This window comes from Tupaia chinensis, unplaced genomic scaffold (assembly GCF_000334495.1).
Source record: "Tupaia chinensis unplaced genomic scaffold, TupChi_1.0 Scaffold000271_1, whole genome shotgun sequence".
Taxonomy (NCBI): domain Eukaryota; kingdom Metazoa; phylum Chordata; class Mammalia; order Scandentia; family Tupaiidae; genus Tupaia; species Tupaia belangeri.
The window spans coordinates 2,987,708-3,014,042 of record NW_006159752.1 but is presented as its reverse complement, the minus strand read 5'-3'; the positions used below and the strand labels follow the sequence as shown (position 1 = coordinate 3,014,042).

Sequence of the window (26,335 nt, the reverse complement as noted above, 5' to 3'; positions counted from 1 at the left end):
GACTGCAAGGTGACCAGTCCCTCCGGAGCGTGCACACGCTCGCTCTCTCTCTCATATACTTACACATGTGCATGCTCTATCATAAAAAAGAAAAATACTTAACGTCAAATATAAATATCTCTCTCTCTGTATGTACAAAGAAGCTAAGTTCCTTAGACATTGTAGGTCACATGCACTCAGGCTCGCCCTGTGCTGTGCCTCTGCTCTCACCCCTCACGGTTCTCTGACCTCGCTGTGCCCTCTGCTCCGGTCCCCCTCGTGCTCCGAGGCCAGGGCACACTGTGTGTCTTCCTACTTCACCAAGCACACCGCTGCAGCTCAAGCACTTCTCCCGCTCTCAAACCGAGTCCCGGGAATCCTTCCTCACTCCGCTGTCTCTCGCCTCGATCCCTGTCTGAGATGCTTAAAGTCCTGTCTTCCCATCCCTTCCAATCCCATCATGTTGACTTCTAGAATATGAAAAATAAGGTCACGACCCAAGCCGACATGTGAGACTCCCCAGTATCTACAGCACGGAGATCCTATTCTGAACCCTCTTCAACAGCACTGCTGCGATCCTGACCCTGACAGCTCTGGGAGCCTCTCCTTCCTGGACCCTCTCCGCTGCCTACGAGGACCACACCTTCCTCTCTGCTCCCGCCCCATCCTCGCCTCTGTCCCAGCATCTGCCTCCCCCCGTCCCTGAGAACAGGAAGAGTACCCGATTCAAGTCTGTCCCTGGGGCCTGGAAAAGCGTACGGCACGGAACGAGACGACAAATGTTTGCGAGGAGGAAACAAGTAATGTGGATCGTGTCTCCTCTCGTCATCTCCACGGAAGCATTAAACCCTTAACTTATTTTCACGAGCTTATTTGTTGCTTCAGTCTAGGAACCAGCGGGAGGAAGACACTCTTCTTTATGGCCTCTATAAGCACACGCACTAGGTCCTCAAAGACCCACTGGATGTTTTCATTTGTACTCAGCTACCAGTTTTACTGGCTACTAGAGAAACACACGCAAACAGATTTTTCGAACATGAAGTTACCAAACTGCTGCCCCTTCAGCAGACACATCCTGATGAGTCATCGCTGTCAGAAACAGCGAGCAAGGCCGGGCAAGTAGCAGCTTGGCTTTTCTGTCCGGCAGCCACGGGGCTCAGCCAGTTCAGAACAGCAGCTCACTGGGCGAGCTTCAGCGGCAGACAGGCTAAACCTGCAGCGACCCGCACGAGATTAGCACGGCCCCTGCACACGGTGCCACGCAGACTTGTGAATTTCATTACTGTCATTATTTTTAGATTTTTCCCACAAGGTGTTTGGGCTCGCCGGAGAGAGACCTCACTGCAGAGAGATCTCATCCAAAAGACAGACAGAAAAGAGACATAGAGAGAGAAAGTGAGAATTCACCCCACAAGGGGAGGCCACACGGCAGTCCCTTCTCCACTTTCCTCTTGGGATCTTGGGCACGCACAAGCTCCATTTCCAAGCCACGACATTCAGGACTTGAACTATGAGGTTGGACATGTGAGATTGGTGCCTTAACCACCAGGTCACCTGCTGGCCCTGGGTCCCGTATTTTGGTCTCACTAAAAGTGATCTCAAGTAGAAAAAAAAAATCAGCTTATTCTGCAGAAAGCCATGTTCTTAAAGCAGCACAGGTGTGCAGACATCTCTCACCGTGTGTCAGAAATACAACAGAAGATCTACGGCCTCTCCGATTCCAACGCAGAGCCTACGCCAGTGGCCAGCTCACCCCCAAGCACAAATGGCATTGCCCCGTCCTGCCCTATCCCATCTTCACAAGTCTCACTGCCCCCCCTTCCTGCCCTTTCTTTCCACTAATGACAACGTGTGTGCTCCATCGAGTCTTCCCCATTCCACTGTTACTCTCGACTAAGAAGCACGGGGGGTGCTAGAGAATGCTTGTTTCACAGAGAGAGTCCTGAGAACGAGAACACCCCCTAAGTGGCTACAGGGATCAGTCGGGTCACATACAGAACCACTGACAGCAAGGCCCAGAATCGAGACACCTAACCACCAGCCCAGTGTTCACGTTGTGCCATGAACCAAAACATCACCGTTAAAGGAAGAGGCCTGACGTCTAACGAGGGAGGAGCAAGACGGTGAAAACAATGGCGATACAACCAAGGCGCTTACCTGTCCTACAGTCCTAATGTTTCGCTTAACGGGAAGGTGGGCCGAAAGTAGTTACACGTGGTTTCAAATTTAAAAAGTAGTAAACAGAAACATTATAAGCAAGATTAAAAGAGGTAGGGGGGAAAAATCATACTGTACTCCCACAAATGTACAACTGCTAACTGTTAACAAAGATTCTTAAAAAAAAAGAAAAAACTAAGACATGGCAATATTGGGAATATTGAGAGCCTCCAAGTAACCTAAGAACCAAAATCATAAACCGTCACATCCATACAGGGCTCGTCTGACTTACATTCATGAGACGGTGACGTTCACCAGTTCACACCACACTGTAATTTATCCCAGATGGGAAAAGATCTACGACGTACTTGCAGAGAAACTGTTGACCTTCGTGCGCTCACTTTAAGCTCAGGGACTTAGCATCGACTTACAGCTAGACCACAGGTTTGTTTTGATTCTATAATTACAACCACCTTTTCGCACAGGGAAAATCTGGAAGAAATAATGTACACTTTGCCTTGGAGAGTAACACAGAGAATCTGCTGGAATGGATGCACACTTTCAACAACCAGGCCACTTACTGAGACCACTTTGGAAAACCCAACTAACTACATTGTATGCCACAAAATCAGGAAGGGAAAAGAAAAATAAAAACCTTGCAAAACTAAAAATTGAATAGATTTTTTTTTTTTAAATGATGTTAACATGGTCCTGTGTTATGGAACCCCAGAACACTGGTGCTTACAGGGGCCAGGGCTATGGAGAACTGGCGGATGGGCGTAAGGCCTCAATTATACGAGGCGAGTTCTGGAGACGTGCTGTGTTGAACAACCAACCCTGCATTGTGCACTTAAAGATCGACTACGTGGATAGATCTCATGTTAGGTGTTCTTCCTCCCAGAAAACAAAGAAAACCCCAACGTTGCATTTTGCATGACTCTTCCTCCCTAAAAAAGAAAACATTCTATCTTGTTTTTAATGCTTACACTTAATAAATATTGAGAAAGTCCATATGGATAGATCGTGATGTTCTGAGACTATCAAACGGGATAGCAGAATGGGACAGAACTGTGGAATTTTTCCATTCATACTTTATTCACATGTTGTTCCGCATAAACTTCTTTTTACGAGGAACATCGTTTTATAATAAAGCTAATAAATGTGATTAAAGTCAGTGGGGTCAAATGTAATCAGACAAAAGACTCCTAAGAGAAAACAGATACAGAAACCAAGAAATAACAAATTTACCTATAAAGTGAGTAGATTCTCATAGTTTATTTTTATTCCTGTACAGCCATAAGCATTCATTTTTCTTCCATCTTTTTTATTACAATAATAAAGAAAGAAAGAAGCCACTGTCTTCATTGGTGCTTTTATGTGGCTATTATGAAAACAGTCGCTGTACTAATGGAAGGCTCTTCACGATTCCCGTAATGGGGATGTTTCCTAGGACTGGAAATTAGAGGTGGAGAATCAACTCCTGAATGGTCCTCTTTTGATCTGACACTAACAGTAAGTGATTCACTCCCCAGGAAAAAGAGCCCGGCCTTCACAGGTGTACAGTGTAATCTCTCGGCTCCTACTTGGCCTCTTCCATTCCCTACAGAAAAGCCTGGAGAAGAAGGCAGCTCCCGCCTGGTCCAGGAAACACGTTCGCAGTAATGACAGCAGTGTGCAGGGTCACCGAAGTGTCTCCCATCAAAGCCACTCCTCCTCTCTGAGCTACCAACTAGGCATGCAGGAATTAACCCGACTGGGACCTGTCTTCTACAAGACAATTCGGCGGTGAAAGAAGGACTTTGCCATTCTCTACATCTCATCGAATGGATGGGTTTTGAAGATGAGTTTCAATCGTTCAACAACAAAACTGGCTACTCCGTTGCCTATATTATGGGGTCATCGGAAAAGTCGTGACATGTTTTTCTATGTCAAAATGCATCATGACTTTTCTGATGACTCGACAGAAAACAAACAGTGCTGAGTCCAAGGCACAGTGAGGGAGATGGGTCCCCCGTGGGTGACTGAAGTTTCGGTGTCAGCCTCAGTGGCTTTAAAACATTCTAGGCATGTGCGCGTGAATGTCCACACTCCTGACTGGATGGAAGAAAAGCACTGGGGTGTGACCATCCTCACTGGTGTGCGTGCTCTCTCTTTCTCTCTCTCGTACACCAGCACACGTAGTCTATGGCAATAAACAAAATTACAAAGAAGTTTTTTAAAAAGGCAGAAGTTTTTGCCTTGGAGCACATGTGATCGCCAGAGAGAGAGAGAGACAGAGACGGTGAGAGAGAAATGAGAAATTACCCTCTTGGGAATGACCACACCGCAATCCCTTCTCTTCTATTCTCCTCCCAGGATCTCTGGTACGCACACACACGCATATGCCTGGCACGAGTTTCAAGCCTCCAGGTCCAGGATTCGAACCACAGTCACTCATGCAGGAGTCCAGCGACATAACTACTATGCCATCTGCTGGCCCCCCAAAAGCAGATAATTTTAAAAAGGAAAATGACAATGACAAAGACAAGCATTAATAATCTGGACAATGGATTCACGCGTGGAGGTATACTGACCCCCCTCCTAGTAAGGAACTGCCACGTTATCACAGAACGCATGTGCACCTGCTGGAAACACCAGGCATCTTACTGCAGAGCTCACTGCTGAGCGTTTCCAGAAAAGGCTGTCGACCACGGGGAAGACGTGGGGTCTCCGCCCAGTCCTGAGAGACACTGAGTAGGAAAACGGCACCAGCCAAGAAAAGGGAAAGAAGGCCGCACAGGCAGTTCGTCTGCAGCTCAGTGCCAGGCAAGACCCCAGACCGTAACTGCTGGGGACGGACAGTGGGAAACGGGTGGGGCACACTGATTTTCACGGTGGGCATCTGCATGAGAACCTGGTCCTGCGGCGGCGTGCAGGCCCCACCAAGGAAGCGTCTGCAAGGGGAAACACACTAGGCTGGTGATCCTGCCAGGGCTGGGGAGTGAGAATTTCAGCCAGACAAGGAAAGGAAATAACCGAGCTCCGTCTGTAAGAGTTGATCATGAGGCTGTTAAAGAGTTTGGAAAAAGGACCAGCAGTTAGCATAATGGCTATGTCGCTGGACTCCCATGTAGTCGACCGCGGTTCATGTCCCAGACCCGGTGACTTAAAACTCACGCTGGGTGTATGTGCGTGCGTGGCCAAGATCACAAGAGGAGAAAGGAGGAGAAGGGATTGCGGCATGACCATCCCCCCAGAGGGTGATTTCTCACTTTCTGTCTCTTTCTGTCTGGCGAGCGCACGTGCTCTATAGCAAAAACCTCTCCCAAAAAAAAAAAAAAACCCCCGCAAAAAAAAAAAAAAAAAAAAAAAAGTTTGGAAGAAAACCGCCAAATAAACAGACATAGCCACAGATAGTTAAAATACAATTGATGAGACTATGTTTACAGCTGTAATTATAACTTGGGTTCTTTAAATGCAAGTTCAAAGAAAAAGTGACATGTGGGCTAATTATCTACAGTAACCAGGAATTGCTATAAAATGAAAGTACTAAGTGATAAAATTAACAGTCAGTTAGAGGACAAATAAATGATAATATTCAAAACGGACTGCAAGTTCACCCCTAATGAGCCCCCCCCAAAAACAGATCCCCTCACTAACACTAATGGGCGTGTTCGAGACTCGCTGTGTTGGCACAGTTTTACTGAGCGAGTATTATTTTAAGAAACCTAATCAGCTGCTCACAAAATAAACCCTATTCAGCATCAACAGCTTTCCTATGCACAAGGAAACATGAGAAGAGACCCTTTACATTAGCCACCAGAGGCTGCCCACACAGAGGCGGTGCACGCACACCCTGACGCTATGGAAAATCTATAGAAAAATGCTGGTCCTTTGTGAAAATCACGGCAATGAAGTAAAGGTTTGAGTTAGTGTGCATCCATGGTAATTCTTCCCTGCATATTCTCGCGGAATGCTAATCCAACCTAAACCCACGTGACTGCTTTTAAAGGAGGAACTGAGACAACTGGGAAAAAAGAAAGCCTTAAATTCATCTAAAAAAATTAAGAGAATAATCAAAACATCCTGGAACAGAAAAATAATGAGAAGGCTACAATTTAGCAATAACAACATCAAATCCAATGAAAAACTCAGCAAAGAGGGACCAGCAGTTAGCATAATGACTATGTTGCTGGGCTCCCACTTAGTTGACCATGGTTCGAGTCCCAGACCCGGTGGCTTAATCTCATGCCAGGCGCATGTGCGTGCGTACCCAAGATCCCAAGAGGAGAATGGAGGAGAAGGGACTATGGCATGGCCATCCCCTGAGGGGGTGGTCACTTTCTGTCTCTCTGTCTGTCTGGCAAGCACATGCCCCTATAGCAAAAACCTCTCCCCCCCAAAAAAAACGTCAGCAAAGGGCTTGAACAGACATTTCTCCAAAGACGTACAAACGGCCACAGGCCTATGTGAAGATACTGGACATCTCGAGGCCTTACGAACGTACAACTCAAAACCACGAGGGGGGTGATGGATGACAGACGGCGCAGCAGGAACGAGACACCACGAGGCCGCCCCGAGGGAAGGTTCCCGGTCTCATCCAGAGCGCTCCCTGAGCACACAGGGCACGTGTGTGTCCATGATCTGAGGCTGCTGAGGACTGCAGTCTGAAGACCTTGTTGGGGGTGCCTCTCTCTCTCTCTCTCTGTCTTTTTTGCTGGTGGAAGAAATAAATGAATAAAACATTAAAAAAAGAAGAACACCACAATGGAACAAAAAACTATTAAAAAATGGTGTAAATGTTAAAGAGAACGTGAAAAACAAAACGCTGAGCATTTTTGCAGGTAGGAGTATAAAATGTTGCAACCACTGTGGAAAATGACATGGTAGGCCCCCCAAAAGCGCATGACTCAGCAACTCCACGTCGCGTAGACACCAAGAAGAAGGGCAGGCACGTGAGCAGCTAGCTGCACTTTCACCTTCGTGGCGGCATTACTCACGATTCCAAGTGCAGAAGCAACCCGGTGTCTACAGGCAAGTGAATAACAGCCAGTGGTACATAGCTATGAGAGAATGGGATCGGGCCTTAAAAAGGAAGGAAACTAGGGCCAGCAGATGGCGAGACGGTCAAGTCACTGGACTCCCAGATGGACAACTGTGGTTTGACCCCTAGACCCTCCAGCAGCTTAAAAATAATGCTGGGTTGGGTTGGCAGTTGGTGTGGTTGGGGCACTGGACTCCCACATGACTGATGGTGGTTTGGGCCCCAGACTTGGTAACGTGCTTTCTCTCTCTCTCTTTCTCAGTCAATTTGAAAATAATAATAAATTAAATTAAATTAAAAAATAAATAACGCCGGGTGCCCATGTGTGCATGACCAAAATCCCAAGAGGAGAACAGAGGAGAGGGGAGTGCATTATGGCCATTCCCCTCGGGTGAGATCTCACTTTCCCTCACTCTGGAGCTGTCTCTCTCTCTCAGCCAAGCACACATGCCCTGTGATGAGAACCTAAAGAAAAAAAGGAAGGAAACTTTGACTCTTACTCCAACATGGGTGAACCTTCAAGACAAGACGCTAAGTGAGACAAACCAGTCACAGAGGGCAGATACTGCCCGATTCCCCCTTACTTCATTATTACCCCTCTTGAATTCAAGGAACACAAAAGCAGAACAGTGGTTACCACGGGCTGGGAGGAAGGTGGGACTGGGAATTTGTATTTAATGAATATGGAATTTCAGTTGGGGAAGACCAAGTTCTGGAAACAGATGTTGCTAATCGTTGTACAAAGTCAATATGCTTAATTAATGCTAGAGACGTTTAAAAAAAAACTATATATTTAGAGAGTTTTTTTCCCCGCTTTGAGCCAGAGGCTACATGTGCTTACAGAGAGAAACAGAGAGAGGGAGCAAGAGAGGAAGAGAGCACCCCCCATGGGGTGTGGTCACACCACAGCCCTCTCTCCCATCTCTCTCCACCCCGTCAGCACTCCAGTGTGCACGCACACACAGCGTGTTTTGCAAGCCACCAGGCCAGGGACTCCAACTCACATACGGCACAGTTGGCCATATTTGATCTGCCTCCTGACCCACCAGGCCACAGGGCCAGCATTATAATTTATATACTCAAAAAATTATTTTTGGGGAACCAGCAGTTAGCGTAATGGCTATGTCGCTGGACTCCCACGTAGTCGACGGCGGTTCGCGTCCCGGACCCGGTGGCTTAGAACTCACGCCGGGCGCGTGTGCGTGCGTGCCCAAGATCCCGAGAGGAGAATGGAGGAGAAGGGATTGCGGCGTGACCATCCCCCCTGGGGGGTGATTTCTCGCTTTCTGTCTCTATGTCTGTCTCTGTCTGGCAAGCGCACGCGCCCTATGGCAAAAATCTCTCAAAAAAAAAATTATTTTTGTAGTTCATGATGGTGTGCACGCACACAAGAGTGAGGAACAGATGAACACCCTCCACAGGGTCCGGTCATCCCACAACCCCCTCCCTCCGGCCCCCCAGCCCGTCGCAGCTTGGGCACTCACTCACTCACATGCTCAGGGTGCTCGTAGGCCCACAGAGTGCAGGATTCAAACACGCTCACCGTGTGGGATTGGCTTCTCTTGTGTAACTCATCATGACTGTGCCATGAAGCTGGCCCTTTTACATAAATTTTTTTAAAGTTTAAAAAAATAAATGAGAAACTTATGCAACTAGCCGGAATACAGTATTACAAAATGTTCAGTCTATTACTGGCATAAAATTGCACTGACAGGTTAATAAAGGAGAGTATAAATCTCAGAAATGTAAAAATTCAGGCTAGGACAAGAGAGATGCCTTAAATAAGTAAATCCTATTTATTGGCAACATTACAATATTAGAGGAGCCAGACCAGTTGGCCTAATGGTTAAGGAAGCTGGAGCCCACATGGCCAATCACAATCTGAATCCCATTACCAGTTGCTCGAAAAACATGTCGGGTGTGTGTGTGGCCAAAACCCTCACAGGGCAGAGAGACAGAGAAGGGACTACATATGACCACACCCCATTGGGGGTGCCTTCTGCCTCTCTGCCTGGTGACCACACATGTCTTTGGATAATTTAACACAAATAAATAATAAAATATGAAAAATAAGACATTTGAATTAAACAAATGAAAACATCGGAAGCGGTATGGTATAGTGGTTAGGGGTTGGTGATCCACAGTCAGCCAATCTGTGTGACTCCAGCCCCATCACGCCCTGGCTGTCAGCACATCAGTCAACCTCTATGGGCTTCTGTTCCTCGTGGGTAAGAATGGGAGGGGCTTGTAGCGGCATTTACTGCATGGGTTTTCATGCAAGTTAAATGAGTTTACACTTTTTTTAGAGAGATTTTTTGCTTACCAGAGAGACAGAGAGAGAAAAAGAGACAGAAAGCAAGAAATCGCCCCCCAGGGGGGATGGTCATGCTGCAATTGCTTCTCCTCCATTCTCCTCTTGGGATCTTGGGCACGCACGCACAGGCGCCCGGCGTGAGTTTAAGCCACCGGGTCCGGGACACGAACTGCGGTCAACTACACTATCTGAGGGTCCCAATGAATTTATAATTTTGAAAAGCTTAAAACAGCACCTGGCACACAGTACCATATAAATATTAGCCACTAGTTCTTGCTGTCCACCAATAAATTAAACGTAAAGGGTTTATTTAAGAGAAATCATAAAAACCAGTAATTAACTATAGAGAGGGTTTCATTATGCATAAAAACATAGAAAAAGATAGGAAACAATATGTTTGACAACATGAAAGCAAAATTAAATCAGCTAGACAGTGGTGCAGGGGCTGGCCAAGCTGGGGTGGACGGTTGACTTGGAGGGGCCCAGAGAGGACGTACGTGGTGGTTACATCACTGGACTCCCACATGGCCAACAACAGTTCAAGTCCTGGACTTTGCCTGAAAATCATGCCATGTGCATGTGCGTGCATGCCCAAGATCCCAGGAGGAGAATGGAAGAGAAGGGATTGCGGTGTGGCCATCCCCTCTGAAGGACGATCTCCCACTTTCCCTTTCACTGTCTGTCTAGTCTGTCTCTCTCTCTCCTGTGAGAACACACACTGTAAGGCAAAAACCCCTTTTAAAAAAAAAAGAAGGACAAGACTGGGACCAGCAGATAGAATAATGGCTACATCGCTGGTCTCCCATATAGTTGACCGCAGTTCGAGTCCTGGACCTGGTGGCTCGCTGACTCTCTCTCTGTGTGTGTGTGTGTGTGTGTGTGTGTGTGTGTGTGTGTGCCCCAAGATTCCGAGAGAATGGAGGAGAAGAAATTACGGCATGGCCATCCACCCCTGGGGGGTGATTTCTCACTCTCGGTCTCTCTGGTGAGCATACGCACCCTATAACAAAAAGCTCTCAAAAACCAAAAAACAAAAACAGAAAAAGCCAACTCTGTTGGAGGTTCTGTATCTCTGTTTCAGGAAAGAAATTTTTTTAAAAAATTTAAAAGACACCATATTGGGACCAGCAGTTGGTACAATGGCTATGTCACTGGAATCCCATGTAAGTCCACTGCAGTTTGAGTCCCGGTAGCTTAAACTCATGCCGGGTGCACGTGCGTGTGTGGCCAAGATCCCGAGAGGAGACTGGAGGAGAAGGGATTGCGGCGTGGCCATCCCCCTGGGCAGGGGAGTTGAATTCTCGCTTTCTGTCTCTCTGTTTCTCTGTCTTTCTGGTGAGCAAAAACCTCTCCAAAAAAAGGAGAAATGCATAAGGAACTGAGGTACAAGTATATCCTACTGGGGGTTGCATCCGCCCACCTCTCTATGAAGGATAAGCACCCTCTGGGAACTAACAACCACCAAGAATCCTATGCCCTAAAATATAAGCAAGCCGCTCTAAAGAAAAGGGTAAATAGGAGGCCAGCAGTTAGCGTAATGGCTATGTCGCTGGACTCCCACATAGTCATCCATGGTTTGAGTCCCAGACCCGGTGGCCTGAAACACGCTGGGCACGTGTGCGTGCATGTCCAGGGTCCCGAGAGGAGAATGAAGGAGAAGGGATTGTGGTGTGGCCATCCCCCCTGGGGGGTGATTTCTCGCTTTCTGTCTCTCTGTCTCTCTCTGTCTGTCTGGCGAGCGCATGCGTCCTATAGCGAAAACCTCTCCAAAAAAAAGAAAAGAGTAAATAAAGAGTCGTTACAATTCTTATTAAATGTAACCTTCCAGAACCAGGTGATGGCTTAGCGGTTAGGTTGCTGGACTGCTTATGGTCAACAATAGTTTGAGGCCTGGATCTGTGGCTTCAAAATCACACCGGACATGTGTGCATGAATGTCCAAGATCCCAGGAGAATGGAGAAGGGATTGTGGCATGGTCATCCCTGGAAGGGTAACTACTCACTTTCCCACTCACTGTCTCTCTCTCCAGTGTGCGCTCACCCCCTAAGACAGACAGACAGACAGACACACACACCCCTCTAAAAAAGAAACCTTCCTATATCTAATGCCTTTCCCGACTACCCAACTGTCCTTCCCAACCCCCACCTCCGCTGCTCACATCCTGTAGAAATTAAAAGCCAAAGCCTTGCTTCCCAACCTTTCCTGAAGTTGGGGCTGACCATGTGATCTGGCCTGTGCTGAGCAGCTGTACAGAGAGGAGTCCTCGTGGGTAGGCTGCTGAGTTAGTTCTGGCAGCACAGAGGGGCATGTCAGGTGAGAGACACCCCCCCCAGGCTGTCCTTTGGGGTGGCAGGAGGGTGTGGCATGTGGAACCCTTGGCGACCATTTTTAACTGAAATGCCAATGGCAAAAGCTACATGCTGAGGCGGCAGGATTGGAAGGACAGAAAAAAATGGCGCAGCTGGCTCCAAACCTTAGGTCCTGATAAACACGCCAGCTCCAGGTTTAAGCCCAGTGGCAGGGCTGTCACCAGCCTTGAGCTGTGTTAAGGCCCAGCCCTCCAGCTAGCAGTACTCAGCTGAACGGATTCCTCTTTTCTCCCTGAAGACGTTCGTTACGTGGCTCCTAAGACACTGCTCCCGACTGACTTCTGTCCTACCGCTGGTCTTTTTCTGTGCATCCTCCTTCGCGATTCCTCCTCATCTCCTCGGTACTTAAGCTTAGAAGAACCTACAAGGTACTTCAGAGCATTCCAGAGGGTACCAAGAGGCACCCTCTAACCTGTTCTCGTTCTCCTGACATTCTCATCCAGTCTGGCGACAAAGTATTATCCACACATTCCTGAATCCCAAATTTAGACCCCTAGTTCAGACTCCTATGTACGTTAGACTTGGGCAAGGGGTCTTCCCACAAGGCGTGCTAACCAGCCAGCTCTGCAGCACAGTTGCTCAGTGAGAAGGTTGCCTGGATCGCACACGGCTGACCATGATTCAAATCCCAGCCCTGGCGCTGAAAACCGCGCCCAGTGTGGGCCAGCAGGTGGTGTAGAAGTTAAGGTGGCTCCATCCCACATGGCCAACTGCAGCCCTGGACCCAGCTGCTGGAAAGTCATGTGGGTCCCTGTGCGTGTCCGCTCAAACGCTCGAAATCCCAAGAGGAAAATGGGGTAGAAAGAATTGCAGCGTGGCTATCCCCTCTAGCCTCACTCTCCCTCTATCTCTCTGTCTCTGGTGACTTCACACACCCTATAGCAAAACGAAAAACAAACACACGAAAACACCAGGCAGATATGCATGCACGCTCAGCATCTGAAAGAATCAAAAAAACGGAGAAGTGGATTATGGTGTGGTCAGGCCCCGATGTGTGTGGGGGGGGCGGGGCCTTCTCTTTTTTTCTATTTGCTCTCATGCAGGCTCATGTCCTCTGACATTTAAAAAAAATGCTTATTATGAAAAAACTATGCATGGATTTCAAGTTATTTTAACACCAAAAAGAACACATTTTTTTTTATGTTTTCCATGAACTTTAGGAAATCTTTTCGCGTACCCAAATTTCTATTGAACATCTTCTCAAATCTACGTTCATAACAACAGAGTATCTCTAAAAGTGAGGTCCACCCCCAACACCTGTGTCTGTCTTCCTTTCCCACCTCAGTTAACGGCAAGAGCACCTTTCAGCACTCACACTCAGCACTCATTCACGGTCACCCCGGACTCCTCTCTCACCCAACGCTCAGCAAACCCTGTCGGCGCTATCCTGGACACCTGGACACTGGTCTGCTGTAGAGTGACCACGCCCCAACACCACAAAGCTTCAAGTAAGTGTGGTCAGAGAAACCACAGTCTCCTGCCACGATCGTAGCATGAACTCCTCACTAGTGTCCTGGTCCCGCCTTCCTCTGGATCCAATCTGCTCCTAACACAGACATCGGGGTGAGCCTGTTACAAAGTCACTCGGTTTAAAAGCCAAAGGCTGTGTGACTGGCAAGACACCACGTGACCCAGCTTTCATCACCTCTCAAACCTCACCTCCCACTCCCTCCTCCCTAGCACATTCCGGGCTATTCCTAGGGCATGTTGGCCCAGGTCCTCTCGCTGCTGTCTCTCACTGAAGTGATCTTCACCCAGACATTCCTATGACGGGCTAGTTCAGGGCATCACTCAAAAGCCACCTTCCCTGGTGACGCTAACTGAAATTTCTCTCTGTCTGTCACACACACCCCTCAACGTTCCCAGCCCTCTTCTCTGCTCGAGTATTTGTTCTCTCCGTAGCACATGCCATTGCCAAACACACGCACACCATTACCAAACACACTGCGCTTGTGTTCATGGACAGCCTGGCTCCCCGACCGCAGGGTGGCTGTGAGAAGGGCCGCGCTTTGTCGTCACTGCTGTCCCACAGGACTCTGACACGTCAACCTACACTCACTCAGTAACTCGCCGAGTGCCAAGCATGTACCAACTAAAATGAGATGTCGTTTTGCACATTCCCCAAACCACGCACATTTGGAAAGAGTATTAGAAATGCTAAAATACCGGCGAGGGTTTCAGGAGACACTGACATGCTCAGAGCAGGAGCAGGGACTTTGAAGACATCACAGAAGGGCAACATAGAAACGTCTGGGAAAAGCCTTAAAAACGTTCACAAGATGGGACCAGCGGATGCCATAATGGCGATGTCGCTGGACTCCCATGTAGTTGACCACGGTTCGAGTCCCGGACTCGGTGGCTTAAACTCACACCAGGCACAAGTGCGTGCGTGCCCAAGATCCCAAGAGGAGAATGGAGGAGAAGGGATTGTGGTGTGGCCATCCCCCCTGGGGGAGAGGGATTTCTCGCTGTCTGTCTCTCTGTCCCTCTATGTCTTTCTGGTGAGCACACGCGCCCTATGCAAAAAGCTCTCCAAAAATAAAAAAAAAAAGTTCACAAGCCTTGACCCCATCTACAGGAATGTAGCCCAGGCATCGACCTGTCCACTTTGTGTGTTTCCATATGGGGCTCTTCAGTGTAGAGGTACTAGGAAAATCTAGAAACAACGTCAATGCCTAGAAAGTCAAAAGAAATGAACCACAGCATGTTTGGCTGAAATACAGGTCACAGAAAGCCGTGTTATCCAAATGAATTTAAGGGGACCAGCAGATGCCGTAATGGTTACATAGCTGGATTCCCACATAGTCGATCACAGTTCAAGCCCTGGACCCAGCGGCTTAAGATTCATACCAGATGCATGTGCGTACATGTCCAAGATCCTGAGGGGAGAATACAGAAGGGATTGTAGCATGGCCATCCTCCCCCACCCCTGGGGGGGGGGAGGGATTTCTCACTTTCTATTTCTCTGTCTCTCCAGTAAGTGTATGCGCCCTGTAGCAAAAGTCTCACTCTTAAAAAAATGTAAGAATCTGTGCAAATAAGCAGCATACCTTCTAAATGGAAAAGAAAACTCAATCAGCTAATTAAGTGCCTCCTGACTGTTAGGTGTGAGATTTCTAAAACAGTCTAACAGGTCCCCATTAAACATATGTCGGCAAGCGCCTGAAAATATGTGAAAAGAAATGCACTGAATTTAAAAGCTATTTGGTGGTGGTGAGTTAAAAGGTGATGTTTCTCCCCTTCTCATTTGCATTTAAAATGCTATACTTCTTTTATTAATTCCCAGAGGGCATGTGCACTCCCTGAAGGGACAGAGAAAGAGACAGAGAACTAGAGAGAGAGAGGGCTGATGAAGACGGCACCCCCACTGGGTTGTGATAACACTGCAACCCCTTCTCCTCCATTCTCCATCCTGCCGGGAGTTGGGGCATGCATGCATGCACACATGACAGGCATGGTTTTCAAGTTGCGTGGGCGGTAATTCAAATTACATAGCTGGTCAAGTCAATCCAGGCCCCTAAACCACTATGCCACAGGGCCGTCCCTAAAATGCTATCTTCTAAAACAGCCTACTAGGAAGGGGACAGTGGAAGCTTGACAAACTACCCACATAGCTGGCCAAATTCAAGATACAACAGGAGTGGAAGAAGGTTTTTTCTTGCTTCCAATCATGCCTTCATGTTTCTTGACCCTGAAAGATGGGGGTGGGCCCTGTGTGGCCGACTTCTCTGTTAGCGGCCAGCACTCCAGTCCGTGTCCAGGCAGCCCCCCCTTTCTGCCATCAGTACCGACTGTCCTCAGTCTTTGCGTTCTACACCCCGAACTCTAATTTTCTACTCTCCTTTTTCCTAGTACCCCAGCCAAGCCCTGGAAACACCAAGTCGTAGAAAAACGCATACCCTTCCAATTTTATATCTGGGGTCTCAACAGGCAAAAATTACAGTAAAAAACATCAACACTAAGCCAACACTGGCCATACGTAGGTAAGACAATTTCCTGTATTATAGGAACAAACAATTTAAGGAAACTTTGTTTTTATTTTTTTTTGGAGAGGTTTTTGCCAAAGGGCGTGTGCGTTCGCCAGATAGAGAGAGAGAGAGACAGAGAGACAGAAAGCGAGAAATCCCCCCCCCAGGGGGGATGGTCACGCCGCAATCCCTTCTCCTCCATTCTCCTCTCGGGATCTTGGGCACGCACGCACACGTGCCTGACGTGAGTTTAAGCCACCAGGTCCGGGACTCGAACCGCGGTCGACTACGTGGGAGTCCAGCGACATAGCCATTACACTAACTGCTGGTCCCCAGAAAACTTTGGTTTTTATAACCATGCCCTTTCTTGAAATCTTGCAGCTATTTTTGTTTACTATCATAAGGGCTAACGTGAGGAGAGAAGGGCTTGTCTTCTCGTTTGGCTGTTGACACCCTGAAGGGAAATCCACCTCTTACTCATCCCACAATTCCTCCACATCTGGCATGTGACGCGCGTAGAATACACTCTTGAACTACTGTTGAGTGAACGCGCTGTCTTCTAGAACACAGAATTTCGGAACACGCTGCTTTCATACTCTGGAAACAGACGTTAGTATTCTTCACTCCCAGGCCAGCCAAGGCAATATTGTACTCGCGGGCGTTAAGACCCTGTGTACTCTGCGTATCCATCAGCCCTTGCCTGGGTCAAGGGTAAGCTCACATGACACAGCGGGAGAGGTGAGTCACGGCAAAGACACGGCGAGTCTGAAGAGTGGTCATGTGACCGAGAAACAAGAACGGTCCGTAAAGCAAGGTTCTCACAACCACAGGCACGGATGGCAGCGTGGTGTTCCTGGCGGTAGTGCTCATACCTGTCTCTGCACGTCTGTGGGCAAGACGTCTGCTGCTTCAGGTGAGGATTAAACAGAAATAACTTTCTCAGTCATGGGTCTGAGAACGCGTGTCTTCCACCCAAAGGAACACAAAAATCCATTGTGTCGGGACCAACAGTTAGTATAATGGCTATGTCGCTGGACTCCCATGTAGTCGACCGCGGTTCGCGTCTCAGACCCGGTAGCTTAAAACTCACACCGGGCGCGTGTGCGTGCATGTCCAAGATCCCGAGAGGAGAACAGAGGAGAAGGGACTGCAGCGTGGCCATCCCCCCTGGGGGGTGATTTCTCGCTTTCTGTCTCTCTGTCTCTGTCTGGCGAGTGCACGTGTCCTATAGCAAAAACCTCTCAAAAAAAAAAAAGAAGCTAAACCTAAAATCTCCAGGATTCCTTATCAAAAGCAGAGAAGATACAGGATTGAAAATTATTGCTTAATTTTGAACTCTACCAGTGAGAAAGGGAAAACATGAACTACAGATACCACAAATTAAGGAAAAATATATTACATGAAACATACAAATAAAAGGGCCCAGCTTGTTAGAAGCCCAGATTGCCAAGCAGCCCTGCCCTGGGCAGACAGATCATCAAGATCTCAAAATCAAACCGACTCCCAGAGTCAACCCCCCCCCGCCGAGCCTGGTCCCTGGCAAAACACCATCTTAATTCCTTTTCTAAGGTTAAAGAAATCCACAAATCAATAAAATTTGCAAAAGCTCATCTGGAAGAAATCACCTAAAATCTCAAAGAAATGGGCCAGGAAAGGGGACGCTGCTCACCCATCACCGAGAGCCGCCGTCCTAAGTCACCGCGCTCGAGTCCCGGGCTCGTCTGCAGCCGCGCACTCTGCGATCCCGTATTTCAAGAGTGCGTTTGCCGTAGGCGGGATATGTTCCGGTTCTCCCATGGCCCGGTTCTCACAGTAATCTCCGGCACCATCTCTATCAGCTCTCTGCCCAAAGGCATCCTGAGGCTCTCCACGTCGACTGTCCGAAATCTCAGACACGCACACATCCCCTGGGGGTGCTTCCCAGTCTGGTCTCTTCGGAGGTAACACGCCTCGAACTAAACCCCTGATTCTCCTCCTGAAAAAATCGCTTCTTATTCTGTCTCCTGTAGACCTGTTTTCCTTTATGGCCTCGCCACTGACCTAGCCATCCAAGTTAGAAATCTGCAGAGACGCCCCGGATGATTTATCACTCAACAGAGCTGCCCAGACACTCTACAAAATGCCTTCAATATGGGCTCTGCTTTCTTTAAGTTTACTTACTTACTTATTTATTTTTTATTTATTTGTTTGTTTGTTTATTTTGGAGAGGTTTTTGCTGTAGGGTGCATGAGCTTACCAGAAAGAGAGAGACAGGTGATTTTCTCACACCATGAGAAATCACCCCCCAGAGGAGATGGCCACGCCGCAATCCCTTTCCCTCCATTCTCCTCTCAGGATCTTGAGCACGCACGCACACATGCCCAGTGTGAGTTTAAGCCACCAGGTTCAGGACTCGAACCACATGGGAGTCCAGCGACATAGCCATTACGCCATCTGCTGGTCCCCTATGTTTACTTATTTTATTTCATGCGAGAGAACACATGTATGCACAAGCGAGTGAGAAAGAGAAAACAGAGACAGACAGGCAGCTCTGGTGGAGTCTCATCACACTGCAGTGCCCTCTGTAGTCCCCCACGTGGTAGCACACGTATTCATACCCAGTGTTTTCAGGTCAGCTCGGGATCCAAACCCGGGGCGGGCTACGTGGCCTCCAGCTCTGCAGCTCTGTACTGCCACCAACTGCACCACCAGGCTGGGCCTGCGCCACACCGGGCGCATGTGCGTGCATGTCCAAGATCCCAAGAGGAGAACAGAGGAGAAGGGACTGCAGCGTGGCCATCCCCCCTGGGGGGTGATTTCTCGCTTTCTGTCTCTCTGTCTCTGTCTGGCGAGTGCACGTGTCCTATAGCAAAAACTTCTCAAAAAAAAAAAAAATCCATTGTGTCGTACAGCAGACTCAGGCGTGCTACCTCTGAGAGGTGCCACACCCTTCCAGGGCCACCGTCCAGAGGTTGGATAAGGGCCTTCCCGTGTTCATCGGCAAATGCGTTCCCCTCCAGCCTGCATGCTGAGGACCCCTCGGAGCAGAGGAGGGCACCCAGGAGCCCCAGCTTGTTAGAAGCCCAGATTGCCAAGCAGCCCTGCCCTGGGCAGACAGATCATCAAGATCTCAAAATCAAACCGACTCCCAGAGTCAACCCACCCCCGCCGAGCCTGGTCCCTGGCAAAACACCATCTTAATTCCTTTTCTAAGGTTAAAGAAATCCACAAATCAATAAAATTTGCAAAAGCTCATCTGGAAGAAATCACCTAAAATCTCAAAGAAATGGGCCAGGAAAGGGGACGCTGCTCACCCATCACCGAGAGCCGCCGTCCTAAGTCACCGCGCTCGAGTCCCGGGCTCGTCTGCAGCCGCGCACTCTGCGATCCCGTATTTCAAGAGTGCGTTTGCCGTAGGCGGGATATGTTCCGGTTCTCCCATGGCCCGGTTCTCACAGTAATCTCCGGCACCATCTCTATCAGCTCTCTGCCCAAAGGCATCCTGAGGCTCTCCACGTCGACTGTCCGAAATCTCAGACACGCACACATCCCCTGGGGGTGCTTCCCAGTCTGGTCTCTTCGGAGGTAACACGCCTCGAACTAAACCCCTGATTCTCCTCCTGAAAAAATCGCTTCTTATTCTGTCTCCTGTAGACCTGTTTTCCTTTATGGCCTCGCCACTGACCTAGCCATCCAAGTTAGAAATCTGCAGAGACGCCCCGGATGATTTATCACTCAACAGAGCTGCCCAGACACTCTACAAAATGCCTTCAATATGGGCTCTGCTTTCTTTAAGTTTACTTACTTACTTATTTATTTTTTATTTATTTGTTTGTTTGTTTATTTTGGAGAGGTTTTTGCTGTAGGGTGCATGAGCTTACCAGAAAGAGAGAGACAGGTGATTTTCTCACACCATGAGAAATCACCCCCCAGAGGAGATGGCCACGCCGCAATCCCTTTCCCTCCATTCTCCTCTCAGGATCTTGAGCACTCACGCACACATGCCCAGTTTGAGTTTAAGCCACCAGGTTCAGGACTCGAACCACATGGGAGTCCAGCGACATAGCCATTACGCCATCTGCTGGTCCCCTATGTTTACTTATTTTATTTCATGCGAGAGAACACATGTATGCACAAGCGAGTGAGAAAGAGAAAACAGAGACAGACAGGCAGCTCTGGTGGAGTCTCATCACACTGCAGTGCCCTCTGTAGTCCCCCACGTGGTAGCACACGTATTCATACCCAGTGTTTTCAGGTCAGCTCGGGATCCAAACCCGGGGCGGGCTACGTGGCCTCCAGCTCTGCAGCTCTGTACTGCCACCAACTGCACCACCAGGCTGGGCCTGCGCTCTGTTTTAGCCCCCAAGCCCTGTGAGACTCACAAGCTTGTGTCTCACAGAAGACCTGCCTCGGCCTTCCTTGGCCTTCCTTGAGACAGACCCAACACGCATCTTGCTAGAGGCAAGCTGATCCTGCCCTGCGGTTCCCCAAGCACACCTTGCCCTTTCAAAGTCTGCGTCTGCACCCTCGGGAATGGCAGCGGCTCCCCTGACGGCCAACCCCTACGGGCACACGTTGAGGCCACTGCAGCGTCGGCGCTCTTCCAGACTCCCCGCAGGCCGGGCCGGGGCTTTCCCATTTACTGTGGACACTCGGAGCTGCAGACAAGTCTCCACTCAACTCAAGCAAATGACGTTTCTAAACAGCTCTTGTGTAACAGCCACACCGTGCTGAGCACTGGAAATACAAAAATAACTAAGACCTGGGCTCCGTCCCTAGGGATCTCACAGTCTGGCAAGAGACAGACGTGTACGAAAATAATTGTCACCACACCGCACAGTCAATGTCAGTATCAGAGGTCAGGCCTGAGCGGCAACCTGAAGAATGACATCTGCACCACACAACTGCACCCCAACAGCTTTTCCCGCCAGTGAGCTCCCCAGAGGGGCGTATTTGCTTGTTCATGTCTTTTTTTTTGGAGAGTTTTTTGCTATAGGGCGCGTGCACTCGCCAGAAAAGACAGAGAGAGAGAGAGAGAGAAAGCGAGAAATCACCCCCCGGGGGGATGGCCACACCGCAATCCCTTCTCCTCCATCCTCCTCTCGGGATCTTGGGCACGCACGCACACGCGCCCGGCGTGAGTTTAAGCCACCGGGTCCAGGTTTCGTACCACAGTCGACTACATGGGAGTCCAGCAACATAGCCATTACACCAACTGCTGGTCCTGCTCATGTCTTATTCTCTCATTCCAGGGGGCTGCCCAACAGCGGGGACTCTGAACATCTCCTGAATGGATGCAGCAGAGCCTGCACTGGGACCTGCTATGCCTACTTTACGAGTCGCTCAGTGATCTACTCCGGGATGATGGTGAGATGCCAACTGTGTGAAATACCTGGAAAAGACCAGGAGCTCACTGCAATGGCCTCAGCGAGGACGAAAGGGAAGATACTGTCCCCCAGTGCCCCGCGGCCTCCTCCCCTCCCTCCCCTCTCTAGAGCCCGCCACTGGGCCGGACCCTGCCTCACTTCAGGGTCTCCACACTGGTCCCTCTGCCCTGCGAGTCCTTCCACCACACATCCAAACATTTCTCCTTCCTCTGCCTCAGGGGTTTGCTCGAGTGTCGCCGTCCACAAGAGTGCTTTGCTTTCCCATTTACTGTGGACACTCGGAGCTGCAGACAAGTCTCCACTCAACTCAAGCAAATGACGTTTCTAAACAGCTCTTGTGTAACAGCCACACCGTGCTGAGCACTGGAAATACAAAAATAACTAAGACCTGGGCTCCGTCCCTAGGGATCTCACAGTCTGGCAAGAGACAGACGTGTACGAAAATAATTGTCACCACACCGCACAGTCAATGTCAGTATCAGAGGTCAGGCCTGAGCGGCAACCTGAAGAATGACATCTGCACCACACAACTGCACCCCAACAGCTTTTCCCGCCAGTGAGCTCCCCAGAGGGGCGTATTTGCTTGTTCATGTCTTTTTTTTTGGAGAGTTTTTTGCTATAGGGCGCGTGCACTCGCCAGAAAAGACAGAGAGAGAGAGAGAGAGAAAGCGAGAAATCACCCCCCGGGGGGATGGCCACACCGCAATCCCTTCTCCTCCATCCTCCTCTCGGGATCTTGGGCACGCACGCACACGCGCCCGGCGTGAGTTTAAGCCACCGGGTCCAGGTTTCGTACCACAGTCGACTACATGGGAGTCCAGCAACATAGCCATTACACCAACTGCTGGTCCTGCTCATGTCTTATTCTCTCATTCCAGGGGGCTGCCCAACAGCGGGGACTCTGAACATCTCCTGAATGGATGCAGCAGAGCCTGCACTGGGACCTGCTATGCCTACTTTACGAGTCGCTCAGTGATCTACTCCGGGATGATGGTGAGATGCCAACTGTGTGAAATACCTGGAAAAGACCAGGAGCTCACTGCAATGGCCTCAGCGAGGACGAAAGGGAAGATACTGTCCCCCAGTGCCCCGCGGCCTCCTCCCCTCCCTCCCCTCTCTAGAGCCCGCCACTGGGCCGGACCCTGCCTCACTTCAGGGTCTCCACACTGGTCCCTCTGCCCTGCGAGTCCTTCCACCACACATCCAAACATTTCTCCTTCCTCTGCCTCAGGGGTTTGCTCGAGTGTCGCCGTCCACAAGAGGCCTTTCTTGATTGGCCTCTCTCTCACCGCTTTTTCTCTTCAGCACTCCCCATTTGAGGACCCAAGCTCCCCGGAAGCAGGACTGTGTCTCTTCTGTTCCCTTCATTCCCAGCCCTGAGAACGCTGGCCAGCCCACGCACGCACGCACACACTAGGTACTCACGCACATCCCCATCCCTACTGCGTGCAGATGAAGCACCGGGGTCAAGAGCACAGACACGGACCAGGCTGCCGACCCGCTTCCAGTCTCCAACAATCAACTCTGTGACGTGGGGCAAGACACGTGGTCTTTACAACCTCAACTTCCTCACGAAGAACGCGGATACTCGTGGTATCCGTGCCACACGAGCTGTGAGAATTAAATGAGATCGACACTTGAGAGAGTGCAGCACACCCTCGGCACTGCAGACACGTTAGCTACTGTCAGTATTTCTGTGGGAGTAACCCTGAGACAGTCTTTAAAGTGTCTTTTTTTCCTGAGGGTTTTGCTATCAGGCATGTACATTCGCCAAGAGACACAGAGAGATAGAGAGCCAGAAAGTGAGAAATTACTCCCTCATTCTCCTCTCAGGGCATGCATGCACAAGCATCTGGCATGAGTTTCAAGCCACCTGCTCCAGGACTTGAACCAGTTAACCATGTGAGAGTCCAGCAATGTAACCATTATGCCATCTGCTTGTCCTTAAAACGTATTTTAATGACATACTAATATGTATTAGCAACACATTCTGGCTACCTTTTAGAAGAACTTATTAGGTGATAATTTTTTTAAATAATTTCATGTGAGCATATAACGTATGTATGTGAAAAACTTCCCATAATTTTGTTTACTACCTCTCTCAAATACTCGCAAAGGAAAGGCTAAAAGGGAGCAGGCCGTGGCATAGTAGTTATGGCAGTTGAATTACACATGGGCAACTACACGGTTCAATTCTCAAAACCAGCAGCTTCAAAAACACGCCAGGCACATGTTTGCCCAAACTCTCAAGAACAGAATGGGGAACCAGCAGTTAGCGTAATGGCTATGTCGCTGGACTCCCACGTAGTCGACTGCGGTTCGTGTCCCGGACCCGGTGGCTTAGAACTCACGCCGGGCGCGTGTGCGTGTGTGCCCAAGATCCCGAGAGGAGAATGGAGGAGAAGGGATTGCAGCGTGACCATCCCCCCTGGGGGGTGATTTCTCGCTTTCTGTCTCTATGTCTCTCTCTGTCTGTCTGGCGAGCGCACGCGCCCTACAGTGAAAATCTCTCAAAAAAAAAAAAAGAACAGAATGGAGGACAAGGGACTGTCGGCTCACCATTCCCCCTGCTGGCTGCTTTCTCATTCTCTCTCTCTCTGTTGAGTGCATATGTCCTATAGTAAAAAATACTTTTAAAAAGGGCTAAAATGATGTAAAAGTAATTTGAAAATTATTTCAATCCACTTTAACACTAAATATATGAACGCATCGGTTACAGAAACCAAGAAAGAAAGAACTTAGCCAGGAAGCAGAAAGCTCTCTAACGATGGGCAAGTCATCACGAGTTTCAATGAGCTACCGTCTTGAAAGGAATTTACTTTATTAACCTACAATAAACTGGATTAAAGCAGAGGTTTGCCTTTTTGAAATGTGATTTCTCTTTCTCTAGGAAAGAAAAGTACAATCTGCCTCTTCAATGCGGCCTCTCTTCACAGGACTGGCCCCAGAACGTTCTTTGCTCCAGGGCCTTTTCCACACCCCTCCCATAACCGCTGTGCTACTGTGTGGTTGTTGCGTAAACTCGCATTTCCCTCTTAGGTAGGTTAAAGCATCAACAGATCCTTGGTAGTCCTTTTTTACTTTAATTTTCCCCCATAGGGTGTATATGCTCACCAGAGACAAGAGGAGCAAAGTGAGAAATCGCCCCCTAGGAGAGACGGTCACACCACAGTCCCTTGTCCTCCTCTATTCTCTCAGGACTCGGGGCATGCACACACATGCACCAGGTGTGATTTTTCAAGCCACTGGGTCTGGGACTCAAACCGTGGTCGGCCTTGTGGGAGGCCAGCACCTTAAACACTATGCCACCTCTGGCCCCCGGTAGGCCTTCCGCAATCCCACCTGGTCACTGCGAGGGTGAGTGCATGTGTGCACGGAGGAACTGGCCCTCCACAACCTGGTAAGCACTTGTGTAGCCTAGACAGGACAGGCAGTCCCGGAAGAGGCCCGAATTGATTACCAAGGCTCTCCTGAGCAGTGACTTACTGAGCAGCATTGTTTTCCTTTCTTAAAAAAAAAAAAGTATGATTTATTTTCAGCCCATCATTGCAGCATCGTTACTTTTCAATAGCCATTTAAAATTATTTGCATCACAGTAAATTAACAGGGCGTTAGGCCAAGGGTCTAAAAGGACAAGTACCAGTTTCTGAACCATCCAGCTGAATACAGGAATGCTGACATTCCCAAACTCGTGGTTATACGGAGTGATTCTTGACACCAACCTCCTGAGGGGTCCGAGCAGACTCCAGCCAGAGCCCGTCTGCCAGGATGAACCCCACTTCCTGCCTGCACAACCTCGGGTACGCCATTTAACTTCTCGCTGGCAGTTTCCTCATCTCTAAAAGAAGACAGGCCTTCCCAGGTTTTTGTGAGGACTAAATGAATTCATAAGCAAAATGATCAAAACAGCCTGGGCCACGTGTGCATTTCACAGTGTGACGTGCCGTCATTGGCATCACAATTATTATTAGGAATAATATTCATCACAAGCTCATCTTAATTAATTGAGTGTATTAAAAAAAAATAGGCATCCCAAATCAGCAAGGGTGTTTTGGATTTGTCTGTTATAACACCCTATCTGGTTTCTTAAACATACCACATTTAGACAAGTAAAAGGGCAAAGCGCCTTTGGGTTTAATAACAATCCTCATGCTCATTTTAAAGCTTCAAGAAAGTGGTTATTTTGGGACCAGCAGTTGGCATAATGGTTGTGTCGCTGGACTCCCATGTAGTCGACCGCGGTTCGTGCCCTGGACCAGGTGGCTTAAACTCATGCCGGGCACGTGTGCATGTGTGCCCAAGATCTCGAGAGAATGGAGGAGAAGGGACTGCGGCGTGGCCATCCCCCCTGGGGGGTGATTTCCCGCTTTCTGTCTGTCTCTCTCTCTCTCTCTCTCTCTCTCTCTCTCTCTGTCTGGCAAGCGCACGCACCCTATAGCAAAAATCTCTCCAAAAAAAAAAAAAAGTGGTTATTTCAAGTCTGGGTCTGGTTTTCTTCTTCGTTTTCTGAAAGGATTTATAGAAAATAAATGATTTACCCTGCCCTGGCTGGAACACCCCGGCTGCTTACCTTTCAGGGGAGATGCTTTGTGTGAGTACAGGGGACAGCCATGTGGTTTCAATTTCTATGCACAAACGCCTCATTGTGGGCTGAGTGGCAACAGACTCTCAATGTTCTCAGGGCACTGTGTTCTTGCTCCTTGGGTTTTCCATTCTACTTTTACTCTGTGGTGATTAAGTTTCCCGTCCCCTGCGACAAGCACCTCTCTGTGTGTTCTGAGTACCCATGCAAGTTAGCTGCTATCGATATTTTAAAAAACATAATATGGTACATTTTTACAAAACCCTTTCTTCCATTCATATACCTCTTCCTGGGTTGATTCCCCCAAAACTGCCTGACCTTGACACTAGGCCTAAGTCTAAATAAACAACCCTTAAACAACCTGTCTGTACAGGCTTCTCACACTAACTTCCCTAACAGGATAGGAAAACAAAACCTGAAAATATTCGATTGTAGTGAAGTAAAAAAAAAAAAAATCTTCTGGGACGTGGTTGGTTTTGCTAGTTTCCATAAAATGTTCTCACTCTAAAGGCACTTTCCCCCCCAGACCATTCGATAGTAGTCTCCATTTTTATAGACGAACTCACTTCCAAAGCTA

General features: G+C 48.9%; 1 protein-coding gene across 5 annotated transcripts in view; it reads right to left on the bottom strand.

Moving 5' to 3' along the window:
• MTUS1 (microtubule associated scaffold protein 1) overlaps window positions 1-26,335 on the bottom strand; it is a 192,733-nt gene that overhangs the window by 87,045 nt on the left and 79,353 nt on the right. Inside the window, exon 1 of one of the 5 annotated variants that reach the window (XM_006149689.3) lies at window positions 16,288-16,306. The exons of 3 other annotated variants lie outside the window; for them this stretch is intronic. In XM_006149689.3, coding sequence (XP_006149751.2) covers window positions 16,288-16,291 — 4 coding nt within the window. In that variant the 5' untranslated portion in view covers window positions 16,292-16,306. Of the gene's footprint in view, window positions 1-11,670; window positions 11,768-16,287; window positions 16,307-26,335 lie in introns of those variants that run through there. One more of the 5 variants, XM_006149688.3, reaches the window with a different exon arrangement.